Source organism: Apteryx mantelli, chromosome 4 (assembly GCF_036417845.1).
Source record: "Apteryx mantelli isolate bAptMan1 chromosome 4, bAptMan1.hap1, whole genome shotgun sequence".
NCBI lineage: Eukaryota > Metazoa > Chordata > Aves > Apterygiformes > Apterygidae > Apteryx > Apteryx mantelli.
This window is the reverse complement of record NC_089981.1, coordinates 18,979,161-19,006,011: the sequence shown is the minus strand read 5'-3', so window position 1 is coordinate 19,006,011 and position 26,851 is coordinate 18,979,161. Positions and strand designations below refer to the sequence as shown.

The 26,851-nt window shown below is 63.0% G+C and overlaps 2 protein-coding genes across 2 annotated transcripts; both read right to left on the bottom strand.

Moving 5' to 3' along the window:
* Positions 1-8,464: 8,464 nt before the first annotated feature.
* LOC136991831 (antigen WC1.1-like) lies at positions 8,465-14,671 on the bottom strand. Its single transcript, XM_067295282.1, has 13 exons — positions 14,605-14,671; positions 13,739-14,056; positions 13,254-13,568; positions 12,806-13,114; positions 12,244-12,562; positions 11,450-11,763; positions 11,057-11,371; positions 10,402-10,788; positions 9,994-10,192; positions 9,557-9,642; positions 9,207-9,290; positions 8,779-8,907; positions 8,465-8,586 (listed from the first exon to the last, which is right to left on the bottom strand). Exons 1-13 carry the CDS (start codon positions 14,669-14,671, stop codon positions 8,465-8,467), a joined length of 2,964 nt encoding a protein of 987 aa, XP_067151383.1.
* Positions 14,672-17,472: 2,801 nt separating this feature from the next.
* LOC136991830 (scavenger receptor cysteine-rich type 1 protein M130-like) lies at positions 17,473-26,179 on the bottom strand. The gene is made up of 15 exons (XM_067295281.1): positions 26,113-26,179; positions 25,244-25,564; positions 24,761-25,075; positions 24,312-24,620; positions 23,747-24,061; positions 22,948-23,265; positions 22,543-22,869; positions 22,125-22,274; positions 21,486-21,623; positions 21,045-21,140; positions 20,695-20,778; positions 20,267-20,395; positions 19,967-20,074; positions 17,884-18,080; positions 17,473-17,598 (listed from the first exon to the last, which is right to left on the bottom strand). The coding sequence occupies exons 1-15, from the start codon at positions 26,177-26,179 to the stop codon at positions 17,473-17,475; spliced, it is 3,000 nt and encodes a 999-aa protein (XP_067151382.1).
* Positions 26,180-26,851: the final 672 nt, after the last annotated feature.

Below are 26,851 nucleotides of genomic sequence, written 5' to 3'. Positions count from 1 at the left end.
TGGCGGCGGCCAGCGCGCACCGCCGGCGGCGGCCAGCGGCCCCCCGGGGCGGCGCTGCTGGGGCGGGGCCGCCGCCCGCGCGTCCCCCCGCCCGGCCCGGCGGAGGCAGGCGACTCGGCGTAGGCAGCGCGGGCGAAGCCGAGGCTCCAAAAATCTTTGTTGCCCGCTGGGGACGGCAAGGCCGGTGCCTGACAGGGGCCGTTTCACCCCCCGGCTGCCCAGGCACTGCCCACCGCCACGGCAGAGCGCGGGGGAGCCGCTTCTCCCGGCAGCACAGCACGGTGCTCGCAACGGCAGTGCAGCTGCGTAGGAGACAACTCCATCGCTCAACCCCGGGCAGCAGCTTCTCCCAGATCCAGGGCTGACTTGAGAAATCTCGGTGTCCCCCAGGACCCTGGCACCCAATGAGCTGCATCCCAGGGATGGATGCAAGGGAGCTGACCGCTGTCCCTGCAGGGCTGCCCTGCCTCATCCCTGAGCAGTCATGGAGACGGAAAACCAATTCCTAGGTGCAATAGCAAGATGCCTCATGATAGCTGAAAACTTGAAAGACTTTGGAAAGAGATAAGGCTATGCAAACTGTAACATTATCATAGTCTGAAATGCAGCTGGCTGAGCAGACGCAGACGCAGACGCAGACGCAGAAGCAGGTGGCGAGAGGCTGGCTCTTTGGGCGCCTAGCAGGCATGTGTGCTGGGGCAGGAATGCAGTGGCTGTGCTGCGCGCTGCCCCATGCCAGCACCCGGGCTGCCATGGCAGCTTCCCCATGGGGGCTGGCACGCAGGGGGAAAACCACCTCCTTCCTACCTCAGCGCTGTCAGGGCTGAGGGAAGCTGCTGCCGGAGCAGGCGGGCTGTGGGGCACACAGCTGCAGGCAGTACGGGCATCTGCTCCTTCTGCCTGTGGGCCCCTGCGAGGGGCCAGAGCTGTCCTGCAAATGCCCTGGGGAGCCCTGGGCCAGGCTTGCCTCGGTGCTGCCCTGGGGCTTTCCATGCACAAGCAGGCCAACCATGCCAAAGCTACAGCTCTGGCCATGGAGGGGATGGCCCGGTTAATTTATAGTCCACGGCACAGCCAGGCCCCTCGAGGTGCTGCAGTGCATACAGCCTTCCAGGTGAACATGGGCCCAGAAGGGCGGTAACAGAGAAAAGCCCCATCTCACAGCTATGCCTTTCTGCAGGGATGGCCCAAACCCCCAAGGAACCCCTGGCGTATGACAGCAGCAAAATTCCCGTCTTCCCTTGAGTGCAGCCAGCTCCTGCTGTGTTTCTTCATTTGATCCAGATGTGTTCAATCTTTCAATAGAGCAAGAAAAGGAGAAGACCTGGTGAAACTACCCTAGATACTGACTGTCGCCTGAGACTGCAGGGCAGTGTACACCTAGATGACAATACACTGTCCCTGCCCCACAGCATCCGACCACAGGGTGCCTGCACGGCCACAGCCCTGCTGCCATCCCCACTCCCTGCCCATGGCTTTCACTGCCCAGGGGCTGCCGGGAGAAGGGTGACAGGGAGCAGAAGGGACTCAGAGCCCCACAGCCCACGGGATTTGCCACACTCGCCTCAAACCAGCCCTGGTGCACCCAGGGCAGCACAGGCAAGAGAGGGACACTTTGGTCATCCTGTCTCAGTGTCTGGTCAGGTGAACCGTATCTGTGTTTCAGTCCTTTCAGGCTCTGAGTCAGGGATCGAGAGCCAGGGCTAGCACCTGGAAGCAGTCCCACAGGGCCCACCTGAACCACCCTGCCCAAGTCAACCTCTGTCCCAGCTCTTGTTGGGGCACAGGGTCACAGGGTCCTTGAGCTCTCGTTTCAGGCTTCTCTTTAGCTGTGGGGTGCACAAGTCGAGAGAGTGCAACTCCGTACTTGAGTCCCCAAGGAAAGCCCATTGCCTTCTTGCTGTCTGAGCAAAAGGCATTGGGCATGCAGGGCCTGGGTGGCTCGTGGTTCCGTGTGTCCTGAGCTTGGCAAAAGTCACCCAGCCTGTGAGGCCCAGGGGAGCGAGTGTAAGTGCTGGCTCCAGGCAGAGGCACTTCTGGTCCAGGCCAGATGGAAAAGTCCAAGGAGGGGCCTCTCAATAACAGAGCTTGGAAATCGAGTCTGCCGCACTCATTTCTTTAGTAGGGCTAATTTCTTTACAGTTGAGGTAGCAAACATAGTCGAACTGTGTATGAAGGACTCCTTCTGCCCACTCTACTGTGATCTTCCTCATTGTCATCGTCTTACCTTCCCCGCACCTCCTACCAGCACAACGGTCTGTGGCGCTTGTCCTTCTTCATCAGGCTGAAATAGCAGGGTAGGGAGAAAGCCTGGAGAAAGGCAGTCTTTCCGTTGGTGGAGGAGCATGGGCACAGGGATCACTGAAGCAAACTGGACATCCACAAGCCCATGCGCCCTGATGGGATGCACCCAGGAGTGCTGATGAGCTGGCCGAGGTCATTGCTAGGCCACTCTCGATCCTCTTTGGAAGGTGCTGGAGATCAGGAGAGGTGCCTGAGGCCTGGAAGAAAGCCAGCGTGACTGCAGTCTTCAAAGAGGGCAAGAAGGAGGGTGCAGGGAAGCACAGGCCGGGCAGCCTCACCTCGATCCCTGCAAAGGTGGTGGAGCAGCTCATCCCGGACACCATTGCCAAGCATGTGAAGGCTAAGGAAGTGATCCAGAGTAGTGATGCTCCATGGATTCCCAAAGGGGGAAATCATGCTTAACCCACGTGAGAGCCTTCTGTGATGGGATGCCTGTCTGGGTAGATGAGGGGAGAGCAGAGGGTGTTGTGTCCCCTGACTTGAGTAAGGCTTTGGACACTGTCTCCCATAACATCCGCACAGGCAAGCTGAGGAAGTGCGTGTTAGATGAGCAGACAGTGAGATGGCTTGAGAGCTGGCTGTCTGGCAGAGCTCAGAGGGTAGTGATCACAGAATTACAGAATTGCTGAGTTTGGAAGGGACCTCTGGAGATCATCTAGTCCAACCCCCCTGCTCAAGCAGGGTCACCTAGAAGACGTTGCACAGGATCGTGTCTAGGCATGTTATGAATTTCTCCAGTGAAGGAGACTCCACAGCCTCTCTGGGCAACCTGTTCCAGTGCTCTGTCACCCTCACAGTGAAAAAGTATTTCCTCATGTTCAGATGGAATTGTCTGTGTTTCACTTTGTGCCCACTGCCTCGCGTCCTGTTGCTCAGCACCACTGAAAAGAGTCTGGCCCCATCCTCTTGACACCCTCCCTTCAGATACTTGTACACACTGATAAGATCTCCTCTCAGCCTTCTCTTCTCTAGGCTAAACAGGCCCAGCTGTCTCAGTCTTTCCTCCTAAGAGAGATGCTCCAGTCCCCTAATCATCTTTGTAGCCCTTTGCTGGACTTGCTCCAGTAGTGCCACATCCCTCTTGTACTGGGGAGCCCAGAACTGGACGCAGTACTCCAGCTGTGGCCTCACCAGGGCTAAGTAGAGGAGGAGAATCACCTCCCTCGACCTGCTGGCAACACTCTTCCTGATGCAGCCCAGAATATCATTGGCCTTCTTGGCCACAAGGGCACATTGCTGCCTCATGGTCAACTTGGTGTCCACCAGCACTCCCAGGTCCTTCTCGGCAGAGCTGCTTTCCAGCAGGTCAGCCCCCAACCTGTACTGGTGCATGGGTTATTCCTCCCCAGGTGCAGGACCCTGCACTTGCCTTTGTTGAACTTCAGGAGGTTCCTCTCCGCCCACCTCTCCAGCCTGTCCAGGTCTCTCTGAATGGCAGCACAGCCCTCTGGTGTATTGGCCGCTCCTCCCAGTTTTGTATCATCAGCAAACTTGCTGAGGGTGCACTCTATCCCTTCATCCAGGTCATTGATGAAGAAGTTGAACAAGACTGGCCCCAGTATTGACCCCTGGGGGACACCGCTAGCTACAGGCCGCCAACTAGACTCTGCGCTGCTGATCGCAACCCTCTGAGCTCTGCCATTCAGCCAGTTCTCAATCCACCTCACTGTCCACTCATCTAGCCCACACTTCCTGAGCTTCCCTATGAGGATGTTATGGGAGACAGTGTCAAAAGCCTTGCTGAAGTCAAGGCAGACAACATCCACTGCTCTCCCCTCATCTACCCAGGCAGTCATTCCATCATAGAAGGCTATCAGATTGGTTAAGCATGATTTCCCCTTGGTGAAGCCATGCTGACTACTCCTGATCACCTTCTTGTCCTCCACATGCTTGGAGATGGCCTCCAGGATGAGCTGCTCCATCACCTTTCAAGGGATGCAGGTGAGGCTGACTGGCCTGTAGTTGCCTGGGTCCTCCTTCTTGCCCTTTTTGAAGACTGGGGTGACATTGGCTTTCTTCCAGTCTTCAGGCACCTCTCCTGTTCTCCATGACCTTTCAAAGATGATGCAGAGTGGCTTAGCAATAACGTCCACCAGCTCCCTCAGCACTCGTGGGTGCATCCCATCGGGGCCCATGGATTTGTGGGTGTCAAGTTTGCTTAAATGATCTCTAACCCCATCCTCCTCGACCAAGGGAAAGTCTTCCTTTCTCCAGACTTTCTCTCTTGCCTCCAGGGTCGGGGTTGCTTCCTGAGGGCTGGCCTGAGCGGTAAAGACTGAAGCAAAGGCAGCATTCAGTAACTCTGCCTTCTCTGCATCCTTCGTCACCAGGACACCCACCCCATTCAGCAAAGGGCCCACATTTTCCCTAGTCTTCCTTTTGCTACTGATGTCTTTGAAGAATCCCTTCTTGCTGTCCTTGACATCTCTCACCAGATTTAATTCCAAATGGGCCTTAGCCTTCCTCGTCGCATCCCTGCATACTCTGACAACGTTCCTATATTCCTCCCAAGTGGGCTGTCCCCCTTTCCACTTTCTGTACACTTCCTTCTTCTGGTTGAGTTTTGCCAGGAGCTCCTTGCTCATCCATGCAGGTCTCCTACCTCCTTTGCTAGACTTCCTACTCATAGGGATGCAGCACTCTTGAGCCTGGAGGAAGTGGTGTTTGAGTATCAACCAGCTCTCTTGAACGCCCCTTCCTTCTAGGGCCCTAACCCATGAGATTCCTCCAAGTAGGTCCCTGAAGAGGCCAAAGTTTGCTCTTCTCAAGTCCAGGGCTGCAATCCTGCTTAGTGCCCTGCTTCCTCCTCGCAGGATCCTGAACTCCACCATCTCATGGTCACTGCAGCCAAGGCTGCCCCTGACCTTCACATCTTCCACCAGTCCTTCTTTGTTTGTTAGTACGAGGTCCAGCAGCACACCTCTCCTCATTGGCTCCTCCACCACCTGTGTCAAGAAGTTGTCACCAATGCTCTGCAGGAACCTCCAGGACTCTTTGTGCCTAGCTGTGTTGTCTTTCCAGCAGATACCAGGGTGGTTGAAGTCCCCCATGAGAACCAGGGCCTGGGATCGTGAGGCTACTTCCAGCTGTCTGTAGAAGGCCTCATCGACTTCCTCTTCCTGATCAGGTGGCCTGTAGTAAACACCCACAACAGTGTCACCCATGCTAGCCTGCCCTTTAATCCTTACCCATAAGCTCTCGACTCGCTCTTCATCCACCCCTAGGCACAGCTCCATACATTCCAGTTGCTCTCTCACATAAAGAGCAACTCCACCACCTCGCTTTCCTCGCCTGTCTTTCCTAAAAAGCACGTAGCCATCCATGACAGCACTCCAGTCATGCGAGCTATCTCACCATGTCTCTGTAATGGCAATGAGATCATGGCCCTGCGACCGCATGCACATCTCTAGTTCTTCCTGTTTGTTCCCCATGCTGTGTGCATTGGTGTACAGGCATTTCAGAGAGGTGTTTGAGCATGCAGGTTTCCCAGGAGGGGTAAAAGAGGATCCTCCATAGCCACATCCCATGCACACTTCCCTGGCTGCATTCACCTGCTGGAGGCGACCTGACTTGAGCTGTCTTTTGCCAACTACCCTGGCACTGTAACTCTCCCCTTCCCCCGTCCTTCCTAGTTTAAAGCCCTCCTTACCACGTTGGCCAACCTGTTGGCAAAGACCTGTGTGCCCCACCTCGTGAGGTGGATCCCATCTCTCCCCAGCAGTTGTCGATCTTCAAGCAGGGTCCCATGGTCGTAGAAACCAAAATCCCGTTGCCAACACCAGTGGCGCAGCCAGTCGTTAACTTGGAAAGTCCGTCTCCTCCTCCTCTCATCCATCCCCCTCACTGGCAGGATTGAGGAGAAGATGACCTGGGCTCCCAGACCCTTGACCACCATCCGCAGAGCTCTGAAATCCTGCTTGATGGTCTCCAGTTTGCCCTTGGTGTCGTTAGCGCCCACATGGAAGAGCAGCAGGGGGTAATAGTCCGAAGCGTGGACAAGCCTTGTCAGTCTTTCCATGACATCTCTCACATGAGCCCCTGGCAGGCCACAAACCTCTCTAGACATGAGGTCAGGTCAGCAGATAGATGCCTCCGTCCCCTGCAGCAGGGAGTCCCCCACAACAATCACCCGCCGCTTCTTCCGGGCGTTCTGGCAAGGCACAGGGTCTGTTGTTCCAGGTACTTCCCTTGCAGCCATGCCGATCTCCTCATCCTGGAGGGCACTAAACCTGTTCTTCAGCTGCAAGTCTTCAGGAGGAGCAGGAGCCTTTCTCCTCCTACGAGCGGTGACCAGTTTCCAGCCTTCTTCTGTGGTGTTATGATGTACCATTTCACACGGCACAGAGCCCTCTGGCAACTCCACAGCTGTGGGGGGTTGGGACTCCCGAAGCTGCACAGTCTCCAAGAATACCCTGTCTATCTCTTGTTCATCTTCTCGGATGCTGTGTAGCCTACTGACCTCCTCCTGTAACTCCCTTACCTGACGACACAACTCGTCAACAGCAGCACACCTCCTGCAGGAGAGCTGACTGCCAGCCCAGGCCTCCCGGAGAGGCCCCAAGCGCTCCCTGCAGCCTGAGACCTGTAGAGCTGCATCTACTGTCAGAGGGTCTGCCTGGGTCCAAGCCTCTGACACAGCAATTCCAACAGCCACTGGGGAATGCGCTCTGCGGCGTGTCACAACCATACTTGAGGAAGCGTACACCACAGGGAACAGAAACGAAGGTACCTTCGTGCGCCCTTCTGCACGAACTGCTGCACAAACTGATGAGCGGCACAAAGTCTAGTTGGAGGCCTGCGGTGGTGGTGTCCCCCAGGGGTCCATACTGGCTCCAGTATTGTTCAGCTTATTCCTCGGTGACGTGGATGAAGGGACAGAGTGCACCCGCAGCAAGTTTGCTGACGATGCAAAACTGGGAGGAGTGGCTGATACCCCAGAGGGCTGTGCTGCCACTGTGAGGGAGCTCGACAGGCTGGAGAGATGGGCAGAGGGGGACCTGCTGAAGTGGAATAAAGGGAAGTGCAGAGGCCTGCACCTGCGGAGGAATATCCCCTGCCCCAGTAGAGGCTGGCGGCTGACCTGCTGGAAAGCAGCCGTGCAGAGAAGGATGTGGGAGGCCTGCTGGATGACAAGTTGACCATGAGGCAGCCACATGCCCTTGTGGCCAAGAAGGCCAATGGTATCCTGGGCTGCATTTGGCAAGAGTGTTGGCAGCAGGTCGAGGGAGGTGATCCTCGCCCTCTACTCAGTCCTGGGAAGGCCACATCTGGAGTGCTGTGTGCAGTTCTGGGCTCCGCAATACAAGAGAGACATGGAGCTACTGGAGCGAGTCCTTTGAAGGCCTCCTAAGATGCTGAAGGGACGGGAGCACGTGTCCTGCGAGGAAAGGGTGAGAGAGCTGGTCCTGTTCAGTGTGGAGAAGCGAAGCCTGAGGGGGGGATCTTTATCAATGGGTATAAATATGTGAAGGGAGGGTGTGAAGAGGATGAGGCCAGACTCTTTCCGGTGGTGCCCAATGATGCCTCCAATCATGCACACAAAGCGTGTGCCTTGCTCACCCAGGCGCGGCCATCGCAGAGTCACGCTCGCTCCGCAGCAGCCCCTGTCATGGGTAGTGTGCACTGCTGGCAATGGCGAATGTCAACCTGGAGCCCTGCTGCCCCGGGGCGAGTGCGAGCCGCAGAGGCCAGGGCACCATGCGGGGAGGCGTCCCAGCTTAGGGCAGCGTGTGTGAAATGCCCACAGCAGTGACTGTGATGAACCGGAGCCACACGAGGGCAGAGGGAGAGTTACCGATTTCGCGTGAGAGGAATGTCGCTGACCAGGACAAGCTCCGTGTCTGCCCCAGCCACCCCCAGGAGATGGCGATGTGCCCGAAGCACCGACCCTGGGCCCGAGGCTCCAGAAATCTTTGTTTTTTTAATAGGAAAGAGAGAAATGCAGACTGGAAGCACACACACAGTCAGGCAGCACCCGCAGGGCTGTGTGGGAGGGACGATGGAGGCAGTTCTCCACAGTACCCGTAGTCCCTGGCAGGCCCGAGCGGGCGCACAGTCAGGCGGATGATGCTCTCTATGTCTGGGTTGTGGCTCCATGGGGGCAGAGACCCACAGGGCTGCACGTGTCCTCAGGGACTGCCACAGCGTGGCCCCACCATGCTCACAGCAACATACCGGGGCTGCTGACACCAACGTCGTCGTAGCCCGCGTCCCTCGGCGCTGAGGCTGGGGCATCTATCATGTCTCCCGGTGGCTCCAGGGGGCTCAGCGAGGGCCGACTCCCTGCTGGGGACAGCAAGACTGGTGCCTGACAGTGGCCGTTTCACCCCCCAGCTGCCAGGCCCAGGCTGCAGCTTCCCCCATGCCCAGGCACTGCCCACCACCATGGCAGAGCGTGGGCGAGATGCCTCTCCTGGCAGCACAGCATGGCACTTGCAATGGCAGCGCTGTCGCGCAGGCTGCTGCGCCTCTTACCTCCCAGCTCCTCCACCTTGGAGACACCTCCATCGCTTGGCCCCGGAGCAGCGGCCTCTCCCGGGTCCAGCACGGCCGCGGCATCTTCATACCCGTCCGGGGGGTCGTGCCTGGGCAGGGCAGGGGTGTCTGCGACAGACCGGGGAGTGAAACGCAGGCCGGGGCAGGGGTCGCGTTTTGCCAGCCCCAGCGACCGCGGAGTTGGGGGTGCCGATGTTGGGCCCCACTGTGTGGGGCTGCCAGCTCTCGGGTGGAGCCGGCAGACCTGAGGCTCGTCCCCAGCCACGAGTGCCGGCCCAGAAAATAACCGAGGGCCACGCGGCCGTGCTGCCCCAGGCACCGCGTGAGGCCCATGCTGGCACCGGCTGTGGCGTGAGGGCTGTACCTCTGGGTGCGTGGTAGCACGGTCCTGTGCCCCGGCCCCGTACCTGGGGCTGTCCCGGGGCTGCTGGCCTCCACGCTGTCGCTGGTGTAATACGGCAGCTTTGTCGCTGAGCCCTCCGACGGGGAGCCTGGAGGACAGGGTGTTAGGGGAGGCTGCCTGGCCCCACGGCCTGGCCATCACCCTGCGCAGGACACCTCACCGCAGAGCGAGGAGGACCGTGGAGGGCCAGGAGACGCCCCCGTGCTGCAGCTCCCCGTGGCCAGTTTGTGGCTGCAATGCCAGCCCGGGTGCTGCAGACACCTCCCTCAGCAGGGAGAGGCGCCAGGGCAGGGCCGGGCCGGGCATGGAGGGGCCGTTGGGAGTCACGGCCTGCCAGGCCCAGGCTGCACACACCTGAGCCACTGGGCACCTCCTGGTACTCCAGCGTCAGGGTATAGTCGAGCTCCTCATAGACGGCCTCGGAGATTGCGTCTGCGGCTCTGCCAGGGCCTGGAAAGCAAGGGCAGCCATAACCCCAGGCTGCGGGCACAGCACATGGGATGCTGGGGGTCAGCAGCTGTCCCCCCGATAACCCTGTGGCCCAGCCCCACTGCTTTGCCCCATCCTCCAAGAGACTCTGGTGCCCCTGCCTGGCCCCTGTGCTGTACCGGGTCCTGCCCTCGCTCTGCACTGGTCTCCTGGCCTCCACCGCCATGCCTGCCCCCAGCCTGTGCAGCGAAGCCACCCCATGTCCAGGCAGTCCCAGGAGGCATCATCAGCCCCCAGCCCTGACTGGCTCTGCCCTGGCCCCTCCTCCTGGTAGCTTCAGCCCCAGAGACCCCCGGTGAGACCCACCTCTGCGCCGAGCCAAGGTGCGCCATGCCTGCGTGGCAAGGGCACCCAGGGCCAGGCAGAGAAGGGTCCCCAGGACGATGCAGAGGATGGTGGGCACTGGCATGGCCTCAGCACCTGCCATGATGCTCCTGGGGGCACCTGCGAGGACACCGACATGTGGTGGAGCTGGATTGAGGCCGGGGACCCTGTCCTGTCCTGCATTGCTGTGGATGCATGGGGGGATGAGGGGAGCAGATGAGGGGACAGGGAGGCCAAGGAGGGCACCCCTCAGCCCAGGGGCCAAGCCCTGCATGGGGGGGCAGCTGTGTTCTCCTTGGTAGAGCTGCTCCCCCTCCACTGGGCTGTGCCGGCTGGAGCTGGAGGGTCCCTGGGGCCACCGTGCTGCCCTGTGCGGGCAGAGCTACCTGTGCAGGCTGCACCGTCTGGGCAGCCGGTTGCTGTGGCTGGTGTGGGAGTCCCTCTGGTGTCTCCAGGCTCCCCGTCGCACGTGACATGGGCGTCCCCGAGGGAGTCGCAGGGCTGCAGGTGCCAGGGTGCTGAGAGGCAGTGCCAGAGGGAGTCGGCCCCCGGCCCGCACTGCACCCAGGCCAGCCACGCAGGGCCCGAGCCCTGGGAGGTTGTGGGGGCAGAGTGCAGCCGGCCCCCGGCCCCGCAGCCCAGCTGCCGGCACACCACGGCGGCTGTGGCAGGGCTGGTGCCGTTGGCGCACACGCTGCCCCACGTCCCGTTGTAGAAGACCTCCAGGTGCCCGGTGCTGCTGCTGTCGCCCACCAGCCGCAGGTCTGTGAGCTCTGCAAGGGGGCAGCACGGGGGGTCGCGTCTCAACCGGGGCCGGGCAGACACCCCCACCATCCCGGCCACCCCACGCACCTCCCCGGGGCACCAAGAGAAGCACCCCAAGGAGCGGACAGCCCCGGTCAGTGGGCTGAAGGGTTTGTCTTGCCCCCCAGGACTGCTCAGGGTGTGGGGAGGTGGTCAGGGAGGCCGGTGGGGAGAGCTGGCCCCACTGCTGGTCCCACAGCCCCGCTGCCCCTGACCCTGGTGGAGCGCTGCGCTGACCTGAGCAGATGGTTGCTGCGCCGGCGCCCTGCTTGCAGCCGCTCTGCCCCGGGGCCGGGGCTGGGCATTCCCAGAGCGTCGCCTCGGCCCCGGAGCAGCCCCCAGCACCCAGCCACAGCGGCCCCGAGCCCCGGCCGTAGCGGGCCGAGCTGGGTGCTGCCAGGGCCATGCCACAGCCCAGCTGGCGGCAGACGACGGCGGCGTCCGAGAGGTCCCAGGCGTCCTCGCAGACGCGGCTCCAGGCCCCCTGGATGTAGACCTCCACTCTCCCAGCACAGCGCCCAGGGCCGCTTGCCAGCCGCACCCGCTGGCTCCCTGCAGCAGGTGACAGCCTGGGTTGGGGCAGCTGCTTCGGCCCCTGCAGCGCCCCGGGGTCCTTCCCGGCACACTCACCTGAGCACACAACCGCTGCCTCCTCGGCTCCGCCTGCCGGCGTGGTGCTGGGCAGTGTGGTGTTGCACTGGGCCAGGCGAGCCTCCGTGCCCATGCACTGGAGCCCACTCAGCCCCACAGGGCTCGACACTGGCCCTGGACCTGGGGCAGTGTAGGCCTTCTGCGCTGCTCCGCACTGGAGCTGCCGGCACACCACGCTGGCGCCACTGGCATCCCACTGCTGCTCCAGGACTCGTCCCCAGGCCCCGTGCAGGTCCACCTCCAGGCGCCCGTCACACCGGCTCTCCCCATCCACCAGCCGCAAGGGTTCAGCACTGCCTGACCCTGCACAGAGGGGAGATGTCTTGAGGTGCTGCGGGAACCGCGGGGCACTGTGTTTGCCCACAGGGCACTGGCTGTCTGGGCGCTGCAGCCCAGGAGCTGCGCCTGCAGCCAGGGAACTGTGTGAGTGGTGCCAGTGGGGCCGGGGTGACAGGGGAGAGTGAAGAGCCCCTGCCATGTCCTTCCCTGGGGTGGCTCCAGCAGCAACAGGGGAACTGGCTGCACCGGGGTGCCAGGGAGTCCCACGGGATGGCCGGGGACAGCGCAGCCCCACTGCCCTCCTGCTGCCTGTGCCCCTGCTGCCCTGTGTCTGGGCTCAGCCCTCCTCCCGGCATGACATGGCCCTGCTTCTCCAGATCGTTCCTGTGGCCCACAGCTGTCGGTGGCAGTGTGGGGAGGGGAACCTTTCATTTTGGGGTGCTGAGTCCCCTCCCCCCAGGAGGCCCTGGTGGCCGATGCCGCCTGCCCCTCACGCACCTGAGCAATTGACTGCGGCAGCGCGACCCGGCGAGCAGGCGGGGATCCCCAGCACGGTGGCAGGGCACTCTCCCAGGTGGGACTCGGTCCCGCTGCAGTGAAACGTGTCCCGCCACAGCGGGCCGCTCCCTGTCCCAAAATACCCTCCGCGGGGCACAGAGGTGGCAGACCCACAGTGGAGGTGGTGGCAGAGCACCTGGGCGTTGGGCACATCCCAGCCAGCGTCACAGAGGGAGCCCCAGGTGCCCCGCACCTCCAGCTCCACTCGCCCTGCACACACCGTGCTGCCATTCGCCAGCCTGAAGCCCGTGTAGGCTGGGAAGGAGAAAGGGCGCTGGAGACGACGGACCTGTGCCCCATGCCCCTACGATGGTGGGGGCATGCAGGCATGGTGACCCTCTGTTGCCACGCACCGCTCTGCCTCCCCGCACTGCTGGGGGCTGCTACAGGCCAGCCCGCAACCTCTCTGCCCCATCCCTGCCCATGGCACCGCTGTCCCCGCTGCCTGTCTCCCTGCACCCTCCTCTGCAGCCTCTTCACCACGCCCCGCACTCTTACGGGAGCAGATGACACCAGCATCGCTGGCGTGGGTGCAGCCCTGGCTGTGGGACACCCTGCGGGTGCAGGCAGACAGGAGGGATTCGTTGCCTGCACACTCGAAGCCTCCGTCCCAGATGGGCCCGGCTCCTGCCCCAAAGCGCGCTGTCCCAGTGACGGCCAGAGCTGCTCCGCAGCCCAGCTCCTTGCAGATGACGTGGGCGGCGTTGAGGTCCATGTGTGCCTCACAGAGGGTGGCCCAGCTTCGTCCCTGCCTGACCTCCACACGGCCTGAGCAGGTGCCGTTCCCACCAACCAGCCGCACGAAACCTGGTGGGGAAAGTGGCCGGGGTTTCCTGGGGGTCCCTGGGACACGCCAGGGGTTGTGGAGGGGCTGCCGCCAGAGCCTTGGTGCTGGCACAGCCGGCTCTGAGCATGAGGCAGCCTGGGGCGACCGCACGGCTCTTACCTTGGCAGACCACACCAACATCCCAGTCATGGAGGCCATTGTATGGTCCCCATCCCTTGATAGTGCATTCCCAGAGGGCGGACTCATCCCCACGACAGTCAACCAGAACTAGATGAATTGGTCCAGAGCCTTTCCCAAAGCGGGTCCAGTCGTAGGCACTTTTAGCCGAGCCGCAGCCCAGCTGCTGACACACCACCTCGGCGTCCTCCATATCCCATTCGTGGTCTGCCACCGTCCCCCACTGGCCCTGCAGCTTCACCTCCACTCTGCCCGCGCAGGGACCACCTCCATTCACCAGCCTCAGCTCCACAGCATCTGCACCAGAGGTGTCCACAGGGCATGAGGGTGCTGTGCCCCAGCCCCACTCCTGCACCCCATGTCTGCCTGGGGAGGCCCTGGTGGGGAGGACCGTGGGCATGGCCATGCTCGCTCCCAACCCCATGTAGCCAAGGGACTTTGCCCAGCACAGTCACCTGATCCCTCACCTGAGCACGTCACCCCGACATCCGTGTCATGGCCACAGAAGTGCTGGCCCCAACCATAGTGGAAGCAGTTGTGGAGCGCTTTCTCAGTGCCGTCGCAGAAGGGTTGCAGCCAGATCCGGCTGGCCCTGGCCCCAAACGGTGCGTACGGGGAGGCCCTGGCCACGGTGCCACATCCCAGCTGTCTGCAGACCACAGAGGCGCCATGGACATCCCAGTCGAAGTCGTAGCTGCACACAGTGCCCCACTGGCCCTCGTGCTTCACCTCCACTCGGCCTGCGCAGCGGCTGCCTCCGTCAACAAGTCGCAGCTCCCCAGTGCCTGTGGGTGCCCATGTGGGACCATAAAGGAGGACATGGAGCCTCAGCAGGGTGCCACAGGTGTCTGGTGCAGCCTGTCATGCCAGGCTGTGCCGGTGGGCTGTGTCCCACGGCTGTCCCCTGCCCTGATGGCCTCCACTCCCTGCTCCCAGCCCGAGCCTTGGCCCCAGTGTATGGCTGAGTGGGTGGAAAAGCCCCGGGGCACTGCAGGATGCCAGCTGCAAAGAAAGGCAGGGCCATATCCAGCCCCCGAATGCCCAGCACCCAATGCAAGGGGGACACAGCAGAGGACGTGTCCTGCCACATGTGCTCAGTGTTTGGTCCCACCAGCAAATACCCTGTTCCCAGCACAGCCCAGGCACCGCGAGCCCCCAAGGACTGCGCAGGCCATGTGTCTCCACTGGTGTCCCTGGGAAGCCCTCCAGCAGGTCACGCACAGACCCATGGTGGCCACCCCAGCCCCACTGTGGCCTCTCCAGCCCCAGCCAGCCTCCCACTCTCGGCATGAGGGCAGGCAGCTCCAGCCCCGGGGAGCCCGCAGGCACTCACCCCTGCAGATCTGCACACACAGCAGCAGCCCCAGCGCCCTGGCAAGGAGCTGGCTGGTGGTGACCATCCCGCTTGCCTCCTGCCCCACGGTGCAGTCCCCGGCACCCGCTTGCCTCCCAGGCCACCACAGGCACCGGCAGTTGGGAGGGCAATATATAGGCAGAGGCGCAGGCCCCCCTGCCGGGGGAGCCAATCGATGCAGCAGACACCTTTTGAGACGTTATCAGGAGGGTTATCTCCCATCTGACGGAGACCCAACCTCCAATAACCTTCTCCATCCCCGTGCATGCCCATATATGCGTCTCGACTCCACTTCTGGCATCACACGCGCCCCACCAGTGGGTGGGCGCCCAACCGGCCGTCCCCGTGGGGATCCTGATGAGCTGAGCAGGGCTCCCTGCCTGGGTGCCTGCAGCGGGTGCAGGGTGTGCGGGTGCTTTCTATGGCTGAGCCCACATGGGGTTGGGTCTGGCACACTGTGCCAGGGAGCACGGCAAGAGCCCTGCCCCAACAGGGACCGTCCTCTGCTGGGGGCAGCATCTGCTGCAGCCTCCTTGCTGCTGCAGGGTCGACCCTGGCACCAGGTCCCTTGATGCCACAGCCCTCCAGACGGGCCAGGCTCTGGGGCTGCCTCTGGGCTAGAAACCTCCAGGGCGGCACCAAGTCAAGCCCAGCCCCAGGCTCCATGGGACATTTGCAGGAGGGCCTTGGCCCCTCACAGCAGCCTGTGGGTGGATGGAGGTGCTGCCTAGCTGCCTGCAGGTGTGTGCCCCACAGCCCGTGAGACCCCCCCCATGGCAGATGCACTTGCCCCATGCGGCGCCGAGGCAGGAAGGAGGTGGTTCCCCCACTGCACAACAGCCCCCACTGGGAAGCAGCTGTGGCTGCCCGAGTGCCGCTGTGTGTCAGAGCACACGCATCTGCTGGGCCCACTGAACAGCCAGCATCTCACCACCTGCTTCTGTTTCTGCTCAGCCAGCTGCATTGCAGACTACGATAACTCTAGGCTTCTGTGTATCACTATCTTTTTGCAGTGACACTGCCACAGAGACCTGGAGAAAATCCCGAGCGACCCAGGAGCTCTGGGGACAAAGCTGAGGGGCACGGGAGACCGGTGGTCGTGCCCTGGACGCTGCTGGTGAAGGGGATGGTCTGGGTAGGAGTGGGGACATGCCCCAGGTGAACAGCGCTCTGCGTGGGTGGTGTCACTGGCAGGGCTTTGCCTTTGTGATGATCACATTTAACCTCCGCAGCATCTGCCCGAGTGCAGGGCAGGTGGCAGGGAATGAAGGAGAGCCTCCACCGAGCACAAGAAGGGTCTGTCCTGAGGCTCAGGAGATGAGCTGATGCCTTAGGAAGGCGGCCTGCCTAAGGTGTCCCGAGCTCCAGTGAAGAAGGGCACGTACAGGAGGAGGAAGCGACGATGAGCTTTGCCAACAAGGTCTCCCAGGCGGCTGTGCTTAGGGAAAGGGCTCAGGCAGGAGAGGAGCTTCTGCTAGTGCATGAGGATCAGGAAAGGGCTGACATGAGAAATTTCGGTGTCCCCCAGGACCCTGGCATCCAATAAGCTGCATCCCAGGGATGGATGCAAGGGAGCTGACCGCTGTCCCTGCAGGGCTGCCCTGCCTCATCCCTGAGCAGTTATAGAGATGGAAAACCAATTCCTAGGTGCAATAGTAAGATACCTCGTGATAGCTGAAAACTTGAAAGACTTTGGAAAGAGATAAGGCTATGCAAACTGTAACATTATCATAGTCTGAAATGCAGCTGGCTGAGCAGACGCAGACGCAGACGCAGACGCAGACGCAGAAGCAGGTGGCGAGAGGCTGGCTCTTTGGGGGCCTGGCAGGCATGTGTGCTGGGGCAGGAATGCAGTGGCTGTGCTGCGCGCTGCCCCACGCCAGCACCCGGGCTGCCATGGCAGCTTCCCCGTGGGGGCTGGCACGCAGGGGGAAAACCACCTCCTTCCTACCTCAGCACTGCCAGGGCTGAGGGAAGCTGCTGCTGGAGCAGGCGGGCTGTGGGGCACACAGCTGCAGGCAGTACGGGCAGCTGCTCCTTCTGCCTGTGGGCCCCTGTGAGGGGCCAGAGCTGTCCTGCAAATGCCCTGGGGAGCCCCGGGCCAGGCTCGCCTCGGTGCTGCCCTGGGGCTTTCCATGCACAAGCAGGCCTCCCATGCCAAAGCTACAGCTCTGGCCGTGGAGGGGATGGCCTGGTTAATTTATGGTCCACGGCACAGCCGGGACTTTCGAGGTGCTGCAGTGCATACAGCCTTCCAGGTGAACATGGGCCCAGATGGGCGGTAACAGAGAAAAGCCCCATCTCACGGCTATGCCTTTCTGCAGGGATGGCCCAAACCCCCAAGGAACCCCTGGCGTATGACAGCAACAAAATTCCCTTCTTCCCTTGAGTGCAGCCAGCTCCTGCTGTGTTTCTTCATTTGATCCAGATGGGTTCAATCTTTCGATAGAGCAAGAAAAGGAGAAGACCTGCTGAAACTACCCTAGATACTGACTGTCGCCTGAGACTGCAGGGCAGTGTACGCCCAGATGACAATACACTGTTTCTGCCCCACAGCATCCGACCACAGGGTGCCTGCACGGCCACAGCCCTGCTGCCATCCCCACTCCCTGCCCATGGCTTTCACTGCCCAGGGTCTGCCGGGAGAAGGGTGACAGGCAGCAGAAGGGGCTCAGAGCCCCACAGCTCACGGGATTTGCCACACTCGCCTCAAACCAGCCCTGGTGCACCCAGGGCAGCACAGGCAAGAGAGGGACACTTTGGTCATCCTGTCTCAGTGTCTGGTCAGGTGAACCGTATCTGTGTTTCAGTCCTTTCAGGCTCTGAGTCAGGGATTGAGAGGCAGGGCTAGCACCTGGAAGCAGTCCCACAGGGCCCACCTGAACCACTCTGCCCAAGCCAGCCTCTGTCCCAGCTCTTGTTGGGGCACAGGGTCACAGGGTCCTCGAGCTCTCGTTTCAGGCTTCTCTTTAGCTGTGGGGTGCACAAGTTGAGAGAGTGCACCTCCGTACTTGAGTCCCCAAGGAAAGCCCAGGGCCTCCTTGCTGTCTGAGCAAAAGGCATTGGGCATGCAGGGCCCAGGTGGCTCGTGGTTCTCTGTGTCCTGAGCTTGGCAAAAGTCACCCAGCCTGTGAGGCCCAGGGGAGCGAGTGTAAGTGCTGGCTCAAGGCAGAGGCACTTCTGGTCCAGGCCAGATGGAAAAGTCCAAGTAGGGGCCTCTCAATAACAGAGCTTGGAAATCAAGTCTGCCGCACTCACTTCTTTAGTAGGGCTAATTTCTTTACAGTTGAGGTAGCAAACATAGTCGAACTGTGTATAAAGGACTCCTTCTGCGCACTTTACCGTGATCTTCCTCATTGTCATCATCTTTACCTTCACTGTAGCACCCACCAGCACAACGGTCTGTGGTGCTTGTCCTTCTTCATCAGGTTGAAACAGCAGGGTAGGGAGAAAGCCTGGAGAAAGGCAGACTTTCCGTTGGTGGAGGAGCATGGGCGCAGGGATCACTGAAGCAAACTGGACATCCACAAGTCCATGCGCCCTGATGGGATGCACCCAGGAGTGCTGACGAGCTGGCCGAGGTCATTGCTAGGCCACTCTCAATCCTCTTTGGAAGGTGCTGGAGATCAGGAAGGGTGCCTGAGGCCTGGAAGAAAGCCAGCATGACTGCAGTCTTCAAAGAGGGCAAGAAGGAGGGTGCAGGGAAGCACAGGCCGGGCAGCCTCACCTCGATCCCTGCAAAGGTGGTGGAGCAGCTCATCCCAGACACCATTGCCAAGCATGTGAAGGCTAAGGAAGTGATCCAGAGTAGTGATTCTCCATGGATTCCCAAAGGGGGAAATCATGCTTAACCCACGTGAGAGCCTTCTGTGATGGGATGCCGCAGGGAACAGAAAGGAAGGTACCTTCGTGTGCCCTTCTGCGCAAACTGATGAGTGGCACAAAGTCTAGTTGGAGGCCTGCGGTGGCAGTGTCCCCCAGGGGTCCATACTGGCTCCAGTATTGTTCAGCTTATTCCTCGGTGACGTGGATGAAGGGACAGAGTGCACCCGCAGCAAGTTTGCTGATGATGCAAAACTGGGAGGAGTGGCTGATACCCCAGAGGGCTGTGCTGCCACTGCGAGGGAGCTCGACAGGCTGGAGAGATGGGCAGAGGGGGACCTGCTGAAGTGGAATAAAGGGAAGTGCAGAGGCCTGCACCTGCGGAGGAATATCCCCTGCCCCAGTAGAGGCTGGCGGCTGACCTGCTGGAAAGCAGCCGTGCAGAGGAGGACCCGGGAGGCCTGCTGGATGACAAGTTGACCCATGAGGCAGCCACGTGCCCTTGCAGCCAAGAAGGCCAATGGTATCCTGGGCTGCATTTGGCAGAGTGTTGGCAGCAGGTGGAGGGAGGTGATCCTCGCCCTCTACTCAGTCCTGGGGAGGCCACATCTGGAGTGCTGTGTGCAGTTCTGGGCTTTGCAATACAAGAGAGACATGAAGCTACTGGAGTGAGCCCAGCAAAGGCCTCCTAAGATGCTGAAGGGACGGGAGCATGTGTCCTACGAGGAAAGGGTGAGAGAGCTGGTCCTGTTCAGTGTGGAGAAGAGAAGCCTGAGGCCCGGGGGATCTTTATCAATGGGTATAAATATGTGAAGGGAGGGTGTGAAGAGGATGAGGCCAGACTCTTTTCGGTGGTGCCCAGTGATGCCTCCAATCATGCACACAAAGCGTGTGCCTTGCTCACCCAGACGCAGCCATCGCAGAGTCACGCTCGCTCTGCGGCAGCCCCTGTCGTGGGTAGTGTGCACTGCTGGCGATGGCGAATGTCAACCTGGAGCACTGCTGCCCTGTGGCGAGTGCAAGCCGCAGAGGCTGGGGCACCATGCGGGGAGGCGTCCCAGCTTAGGGCAGCGTGTGTGAAATGCCCACAGCAGCAACTGTGATGAACCGGAGCTGCACGAGGGCAGCTGGAGAGTTACCGGTTCCGCGTGAGAGGAATCACTCTGAGCAGGACATGCTCCGTGTCTGCCTCAGCCACCCCCAGGAGATGGCGATGTGCCCGAAGCACCGACCCTGGGGCTGAGGCTCCAGAAATCTTTGTTTTTTTAATAGGAAAGAGAGAAATGCAGACTGGAAGCACACACACAGTCAGGCAGCACCCGCAGAGCTGTGTGGGAAGGACGATGGAGGCAGTTCTCCACAGTACCCATAGTCCCTGGCAGGCCCGAGCGGGCACACAATCAGGCGGATGATGCTCTCTATGTCTGGGTTGTGGCTCCACGGGGGCAGAGACCCACAGGGCTGCATGTGTCCTCAGGGACTGCCACAGCGCGGCCACACCGTGCTCACAACAACATACCGGGGCCACTGACACCAACGTCGTCATAGCCCGCGTCCATGGGCGCTGAGGCCGGGGTGTCTATCGTGGCTCCCGGCGGCTCCAGGGGGCTCAGCGAGGGCCGACTCCCTGCTGGGGACAGCAAGGCCCGTGCCTGACAGGGGCTGTTTCACCCCCTGGCTGCCAGGCCCAGGCTGCAGCTTCCCCCATGCCCAGGCACTGCCCACCACCATGGCAGAACGTGGGCGAGATGCCTCTCCCGGCAGCACAGCATGGTGCTTGCAATGGCAGCGCTGTCGCGCAGTCTGCTGCGCCTCTTACCTCCCAGTGCCTCCGCCTCGGAGACACCTCCATCGCTTGGCCCCGGAGCAGCGGCCTCTCCCGGGTCCAGCACGGCCGCAGCATCGTCGTACCCGTCCGGGGGGTCGTGCCTGGGCAGGGCAGGGGTGTCTGTGACAGAGGTGGGAGTGAAACGCAGGCCGGGGCAGGGGTCGCGTTGTGCCAGACCCAGCAGCCGCACAGTTGGGGGTGCCGACGTTGGGGCCCGCTGCGTGGGGCTGCCAGCACTGGGGTGGAGCCGGCAGACCTGAGGCTCGTCCCCAGCCACGAGTGCCGGCCCAGAAAATAACCGAGGGCCACGCGGCCGTGCTGCCCCAGGCACCGCGTGAGGCCCATGCTGGCACCGGCTGCGGCGCGAGGGCTGCACCTCTGGGTGCGTGGCAGCACGGTCCTGTGCCCCGGCCCCGTACCTGGGGCTGTCCCGGGGCTGCTGGCCTCCACGCTGTCGCTGGTGTAATACGGCAGCTTTGTCGCTGAGCCCTCTGACGGGGAGCCTGGAGGATGGGGTGTTAGGGGAGGCTGCCTGGCCCCACGGCCTGGCCAGCACCCTGCGCAGGACACCTTGCCACAGAGCGAGGAGGACCGTGGAGGGCCAGGAGACGCCCCTGTGCTGCAGCTCCCCGTGGCCAGTTTGTGGCTGCGATGCCAGCCTGGGTGCTGCAGACACCTCCCTCAGCAGGGAGAGGCGCCAGGGCAGGGCCGTGCCGGGCATGGAGGGGCCGTTGGGAGTCACGGCCTGCCAGGCCCAGGCTGCACACACCTGAGCCACTGGGCACCTCCTGGTACTCCGGCGTCAGGGTATAGTCGAGCTCCTCATAGACGGCCTCGGAGATTGCGTCTGTGGCTCTGCCAGGGCCTGGAAAGCAAGGGCAGCCATAACCGCAGGCCGCGGGCACAGCACATGGGATGCTGGGGGTCAGCAGCTGTCCCCCCGATAACCCTGTGGCCCAGCCCCACTGCTTTGCCCCATCCTCCAAGAGACTCTGGTGCCCCTGCCTGGCCCCTGTGCTGTACCGGGTCCTGCCCTCGCTCTGCACTGGTCTCCTGGCCTCCACTACTGCGCCTGCCCCCAGCCTGTGCAGCGAAGCTGCCCCATGGCCAGACAGACCCGGGAGCCATCATCAGCCCCCAGCCCTGACTGGCTCTGCCCTGGCCCCTCCTCCTGGTAGCTTCAGCCCCAGAGACCCCCAGTGAGACCCACCTCTTTGCCGAGCCATGGCACGCCATGCCTGCGTGGCAAGGGCACCCAGGGCCAGGCAGAGAAGGGTCCCCAGGACGATGCAGAGGATGGTGGGCACTGGCATGGCCTCAGCACCTGCCATGATGCTCCTGGGGGCACCTGCGAGGACACCGACATGTGGTGGAGCTGGAGTGAGGCCGGGGACCCTGTCCCGTCCTGCATTACTGTGGATGGCTGGGGGGATGATGGGAGCGGATGAGGGGACAGGGAGGCCAAGGAGGGCACCCCTCAGCCCAGGGGCCAAGCCCTGCATGGAGGCAGCTGTGTTCTCCTTGGCAGAGCGGCTCCCCCTCCATTGGGCTGCGCTGGCTGGAGCTGGAGGGTCCCTGGGGCCACCGTGCTGCCCTGCGCGGGCAGAGCTACCTGTGCAGGCTGCACCGTCTGGGCAGCCGGTTGCTGTGGCTGGCGTGGGAGTCCCTCTGGTGTCTCCAGGCTCCCCGTCGCACGTGACATGGGTGTCCCCGAGGGAGTCGCAGGGCTGCAGGTGCCAGGGTGCTGAGAGGCAGTGCCAGAGGGAGTCAGTCCCCGGCCCGCAGTGCACCCAGGCCAGCCACGCAGGGCCCGAGCCCTGGGATGTTGTGGGGGCAGAGTGCAGCCGGCCTCCCGCCCCGCAGCCCAGCTGCCGGCACACCACGGCGGCTGTGGCAGGGCTGGTGCCGTTGGCGCACACGCTGCCCCACGTCCCATTGTAGAAGACCTCCAGGCGCCCGGTGCAGCTGCTGTCGCCCACCAGCCGCAGGTCTGTGAGCTCTGCAAGGGGGCAGCACGGGGGGTCACGGCTCAGCCGGGGCCGGGCAGACACCCCCACCATCCCGGCCACCCCACGCACCTCCCTGGGGCACCAAGAGAAGCACCCCAAGGAGCAGACAGCCCCGGTCAGTGGGCTAAAGGCTTTGTCTCGCCCCCCAGGACTGCTCAGGGTGTGGGGAGGTGGTCAGGGAGGCCGGTGGGGAGAGCTGGCCCCACTGCTGGTCCCACAGCCCCGCTGCCCCTGACCCTGGTGGAGCATGGCGCTGACCTGAGCAGATGACTGCTGTGCCGGCGCCCTGCTTGCAGCCGCTCTGCCCCGGGGCCGGGGCCGGGGCCGGGGCTGGGCATTCCCAGAGCGTCGCCTCAGCCCCGGAGCAGCCCCCAGCGCCCAGCCACAGTGGCCCTGAGCCCTGGCCGTAGCGGGCCGAGCTGGGTGCTGCCAGGGCCATGCCACAGCCCAGCTGGCGGCAGACGACGGCAGCGTCCGAGAGGTCCCAGGCGTCCTCACAGACACGGCTCCAGGCCCCCTGGACGTAGACCTCCACTCTCCCAGCACAGCGCCCAGGGCCGCTTGCCAGCCGCACCCGCTGGCTCCCTGCAGTAGGTGACAGCCCGGGTTGGGGCAGCTGCTTGGGCCCCTGCAGCGCCCCGGGGTGCTTCCCGGCACACTCACCTGAGCACACAACCGCTGCCTCCTCGGCTCTGCCTGCCGGCGTGGTGCTGGGCAGCGTGGCGTTGCACTGGGACAGGCGAGCCTCCGTGCCCATGCACCGGAGCCCACTCAGCCCCACGGGGCTTAACCCTGGCCCCTGCACAGGGGCAGTGTAGGCCTTCTGTGCTGCTCCACACTGGAGCTGCCGGCACACCACGCTGGCGCTGCTGGCGTCCCACTGCTGCTCCAGGACTCGGCCCCAGGCCCCGTGCAGGTCCACCTCCAGGCGCCCGTCGCACCGGCTCTCCCCATCCACCAGCCGCAGGGGTTCAGCGCCTCCTGACCCTGCACAGAGGGGAGATGTCCTGAGGTGCTGCGGGCACCGCAGGGCTCTGTGTTTGCCCACTGGGCACCAGCTGTCTGGGCGCTGCAACCCAGGAGCTGCACCTGCAGCCAGGGAACTGTGAGTGGTGCCAGTTGGTCCGGGGTGGCAGGGAAGAGCAAAGAGCCCCTGCCATGTCCTTCCCTGGGGTGGCTCCAGCAGTAACAGGGCCGATGGCAGCACCAGGGGTGCTGGGGAGCCCCACGGGACGGCCAGGCACAGCACGGCCCCACTGCCCTCCTGCTGCCTGTGTCCCTGCTGCCCTGTGCCTGGGCTCAGCCCTCCTCCTGGCCTGACATGGCCCTGCTTCTCCAGATCGTTCCTGTGGCCCACAGCTGTCGGTGGCAGTATGGGGAGGGGAACCCCTACTTTTTGGGGTGCCGGGTCCCCTCCCCCCCAGGAGGCCCTGGTGGCCAACGCTGCCTGCCCTGCACGCACCTGAGCAATTGACTGCGGCAGCACGGCCCGGCGAGCAGGCGGGGATCCCCAGCACGGTGGCAGGGCACTCTCCCAGGTGGGACTCGGTCCCGCTGCAGTGAAACGTGTCCCGCCACAGCGGGCCGCTCCCTGTCCCAAAATACCCTCCGCGGGGCACGGAGGTGGCAGACCCGCAGCGGAGGTGGTGGCAGAGCACCTGGGCGTCGGGCACGTCCCAGCCGGCATCGCAGAGGGAGCCCCAGGTGCCCCGCACCTCCAGCTCCACCCGCCCTGCACACGCCGTGCTGTTGTCTGCCAGCCTGAAGCCCGTGTAGGCTGGGAAGGAGAAAGGGTGCTGGAGACGACGGACCCGTGCCCCGTGCCCTGTCCCCCTACGATGGTGGGGGCACACAGGCATGGCGGCCCTTTGCTGCCACGCACCCCTCTGCCTCCCCGCACCCCTGGGGGCTGCCATAGTCGAGCCCGCAGCCTCTCTGCCCCGTCCCTGCCCACGGCACTGCTGTCCCTGCTGCTCGTCACCCTGCACCCCCCACTGCAGCCTCTGCCCCGTGCCCCGCACTCTTACGGGAGCAGATGACGCTGGCATCGTTGGTGTGGGTGCAGCCCTGGCTGTGGGACACCCTGCGGGTGCAGACAGACAGGAGGGATTCGTTCCCTGCACATTCAAAGCCTCCGTCCCAGATGGGCCCGGCTCCTGCCCCAAAGCGCGCTGCCCCGGTGACGGCCAGAGCTGCTCCGCAGCCCAGCTCCTTGCAGATGACGTGGGCGGCGTTGAGGTCCATATGGGCCTTGCAGAGGGTGGCCCAGCTTCGGCCCTGCCTGACCTCCACACGGCCCGAGCAGGTGCTGTTCCCGCCAACCAGCCGCACGAAACCTGGTGGGGACAGTGGCCAGGGTCTCTTGGGGGTCCCCGGGACACGCCGGGAGGTTGTGGAGGGGCTGCCGCCAGAGCCTTGGTGCTGGCACAGCCGGCCCTGGGTGTGAGGCAGCCTGGGGCAACCCCATGGCTCTTACCTTGGCAGACCACACCAACATCCCAGCCATGGGTGCCATTATACGACCCCCATCCCTTGATAGCGCAGTCCCAGAGGGCGGACTCGTTCCCGTGACAGTCAACCACAGCCAGATGAATTGGTCCAGAGCCTTTCCCAAAGCGGGTCCAGTCGTCAGCACTTCTAGCCGAGCCACAGCCCAGCTGCTGACACACCACCTCGGCATCCTCCATGTCCCATTCATGGTCTGCCACCGTCCCCCATTGGCCCTGCAGCTTCACCTCCACTCTGCCCGCACAGGGACCACTTCCATTCACCAGCCTCAGCTCCACGGCATCTGCACCAGAGGTGTCCACAGGGCATGAGGGTGCTGTGCCCCAGCCCTACTCCTGCACCCCATGTCTGCCTGGGGAGGCCTCAGTGGGGAGGACCCTGGTGGCCATGCTGGCTCCCAACCCCATGTAGCCAAGGGGCTTTGCCCCAGCACAGTCACCCGATCCCTCACCTGAGCACGTCACACCGACATCCCAGTCGTGACCACAGAAGTGCTGGCCCCAGCCATAGTGGAAGCAGTTGTGGAGCGCTTTCTCGGTGCCATCGCAGAGGAGGGGTTGCAGCCAGATCCGGCCGGCCCCGGCCCCAAACGGTGCGTACGGGGAGGCCCTGGCCACGGTGCCACATCCCAGCTGCCTGCAGACCACGGAGGCCCCATGGACATCCCAGCCGAAGTCGTAGCCGCACACGGTGCCCCACTGGCCCTCGTGCTTCATCTCCACTCGGCCCGCGCAGCGGCTGCCTCCGTCAACCAGCCGCAGCTCCCCGGTGCCTGTGGATGCCCATGTGGGACCATAAAGGAGGACATGGAGCCTCAGCAGGGTGCCACAGGTGTCTGGTGCAGCCTGTCATGCCAGGCTGTGCCGGTGGGCTGTGTCCCACTGCTGGCCCCTGCCCTGAAGGCCTCCACTCCCTGCTCTCGGCCCAAGCCTTGGCCTTGCAGTATGGCCATGTGGGTGGAGAAACCTCGGGGCGCTGCAGGATGCCAGCTGTGAAGAAAGGCAGGGCCGTCTCCAGCCCCCGAAAACCCAGCACCTGATGGAAGGGGGACACAGCAGAAGATGTGTCCTGTCACATGTGCTCAGTGTTTGGTCCCACCAGCAAATACCCTGTTCCCAGCACAGCCCAGGCACCGCGAGCCCCCAAGGGCTGCCCAGGCCATGTGTCTCCACTGGTGTTCCTGGGAAGCCCTCCAGCAGGTCACGCACAGACCCATGGCGGCCACCCCAGCCCCACTGTGGCCTCTCCAGCCCCAGCCTGCCTCCCACTCTCGGCATGAGGGCAGGCAGCTCCAGCCCCAGGCAGCCCGCAGGCACTCACCCCTGCAGATCTGCACGCACAGCAGCAGCCCCAGTGCCCTGGCAAGGAGCTGGCTGGTGGTGGCCATCCCGCTTGCCTCCTGCCCCACGGTGCAGTCCCCGGCACCCGCTTGCCTCCCGGGCCACCACAGGAACCAGCAGTTGGGAGGGCAATATATAGGCAGAGGCGCAGGCCCCCCTGCCGGGGGAGCCAATCGATGCAGCAGACACCTTTTGAGACGTTATCAGGAGGGTTATCTCCCATCTGACGGAGACCCAACCTCCAATAACCTTCTCCATCCCCGTGCATGCCCATATATGCGGCTCGGCTCCACTTCTGGCATCACATGCACCCCGCCAGTGGGTGGGCGCCCAATCGGCCGTCCCTGTGGGGAGCCTGATGAGCTGAGCAGGGCTCCCTGCCTGGGTGTCTGCAGCAGGTGCAGGGTGTGTGGATGCTTCCTATGGCTGAGCCCCCATGGGGTTGGGTCTGGCACACTGTCCCCAACAGGGACCGTCCTCTGCTGGGGGCAGCATCTGCTGCAGCCTCCTTGCTGCTGCAGGGTCGACCCTGGCACCAGGTCCCTCAGCACCACAGCCCTCCAGACGGGCCAGGCTCTGGGGCTGCCTCTGGGCTAGAAACCTCCAGGGCGGCACCAAGTCAAGCCCAGCCCCAGGCTCCATGGGACATTTGCAGGAGGGCCTTGGCCCCTCACAGCAGCGTGTGGGTGGATGGAGGCACTGTCCAGCTGCCTGCAGGT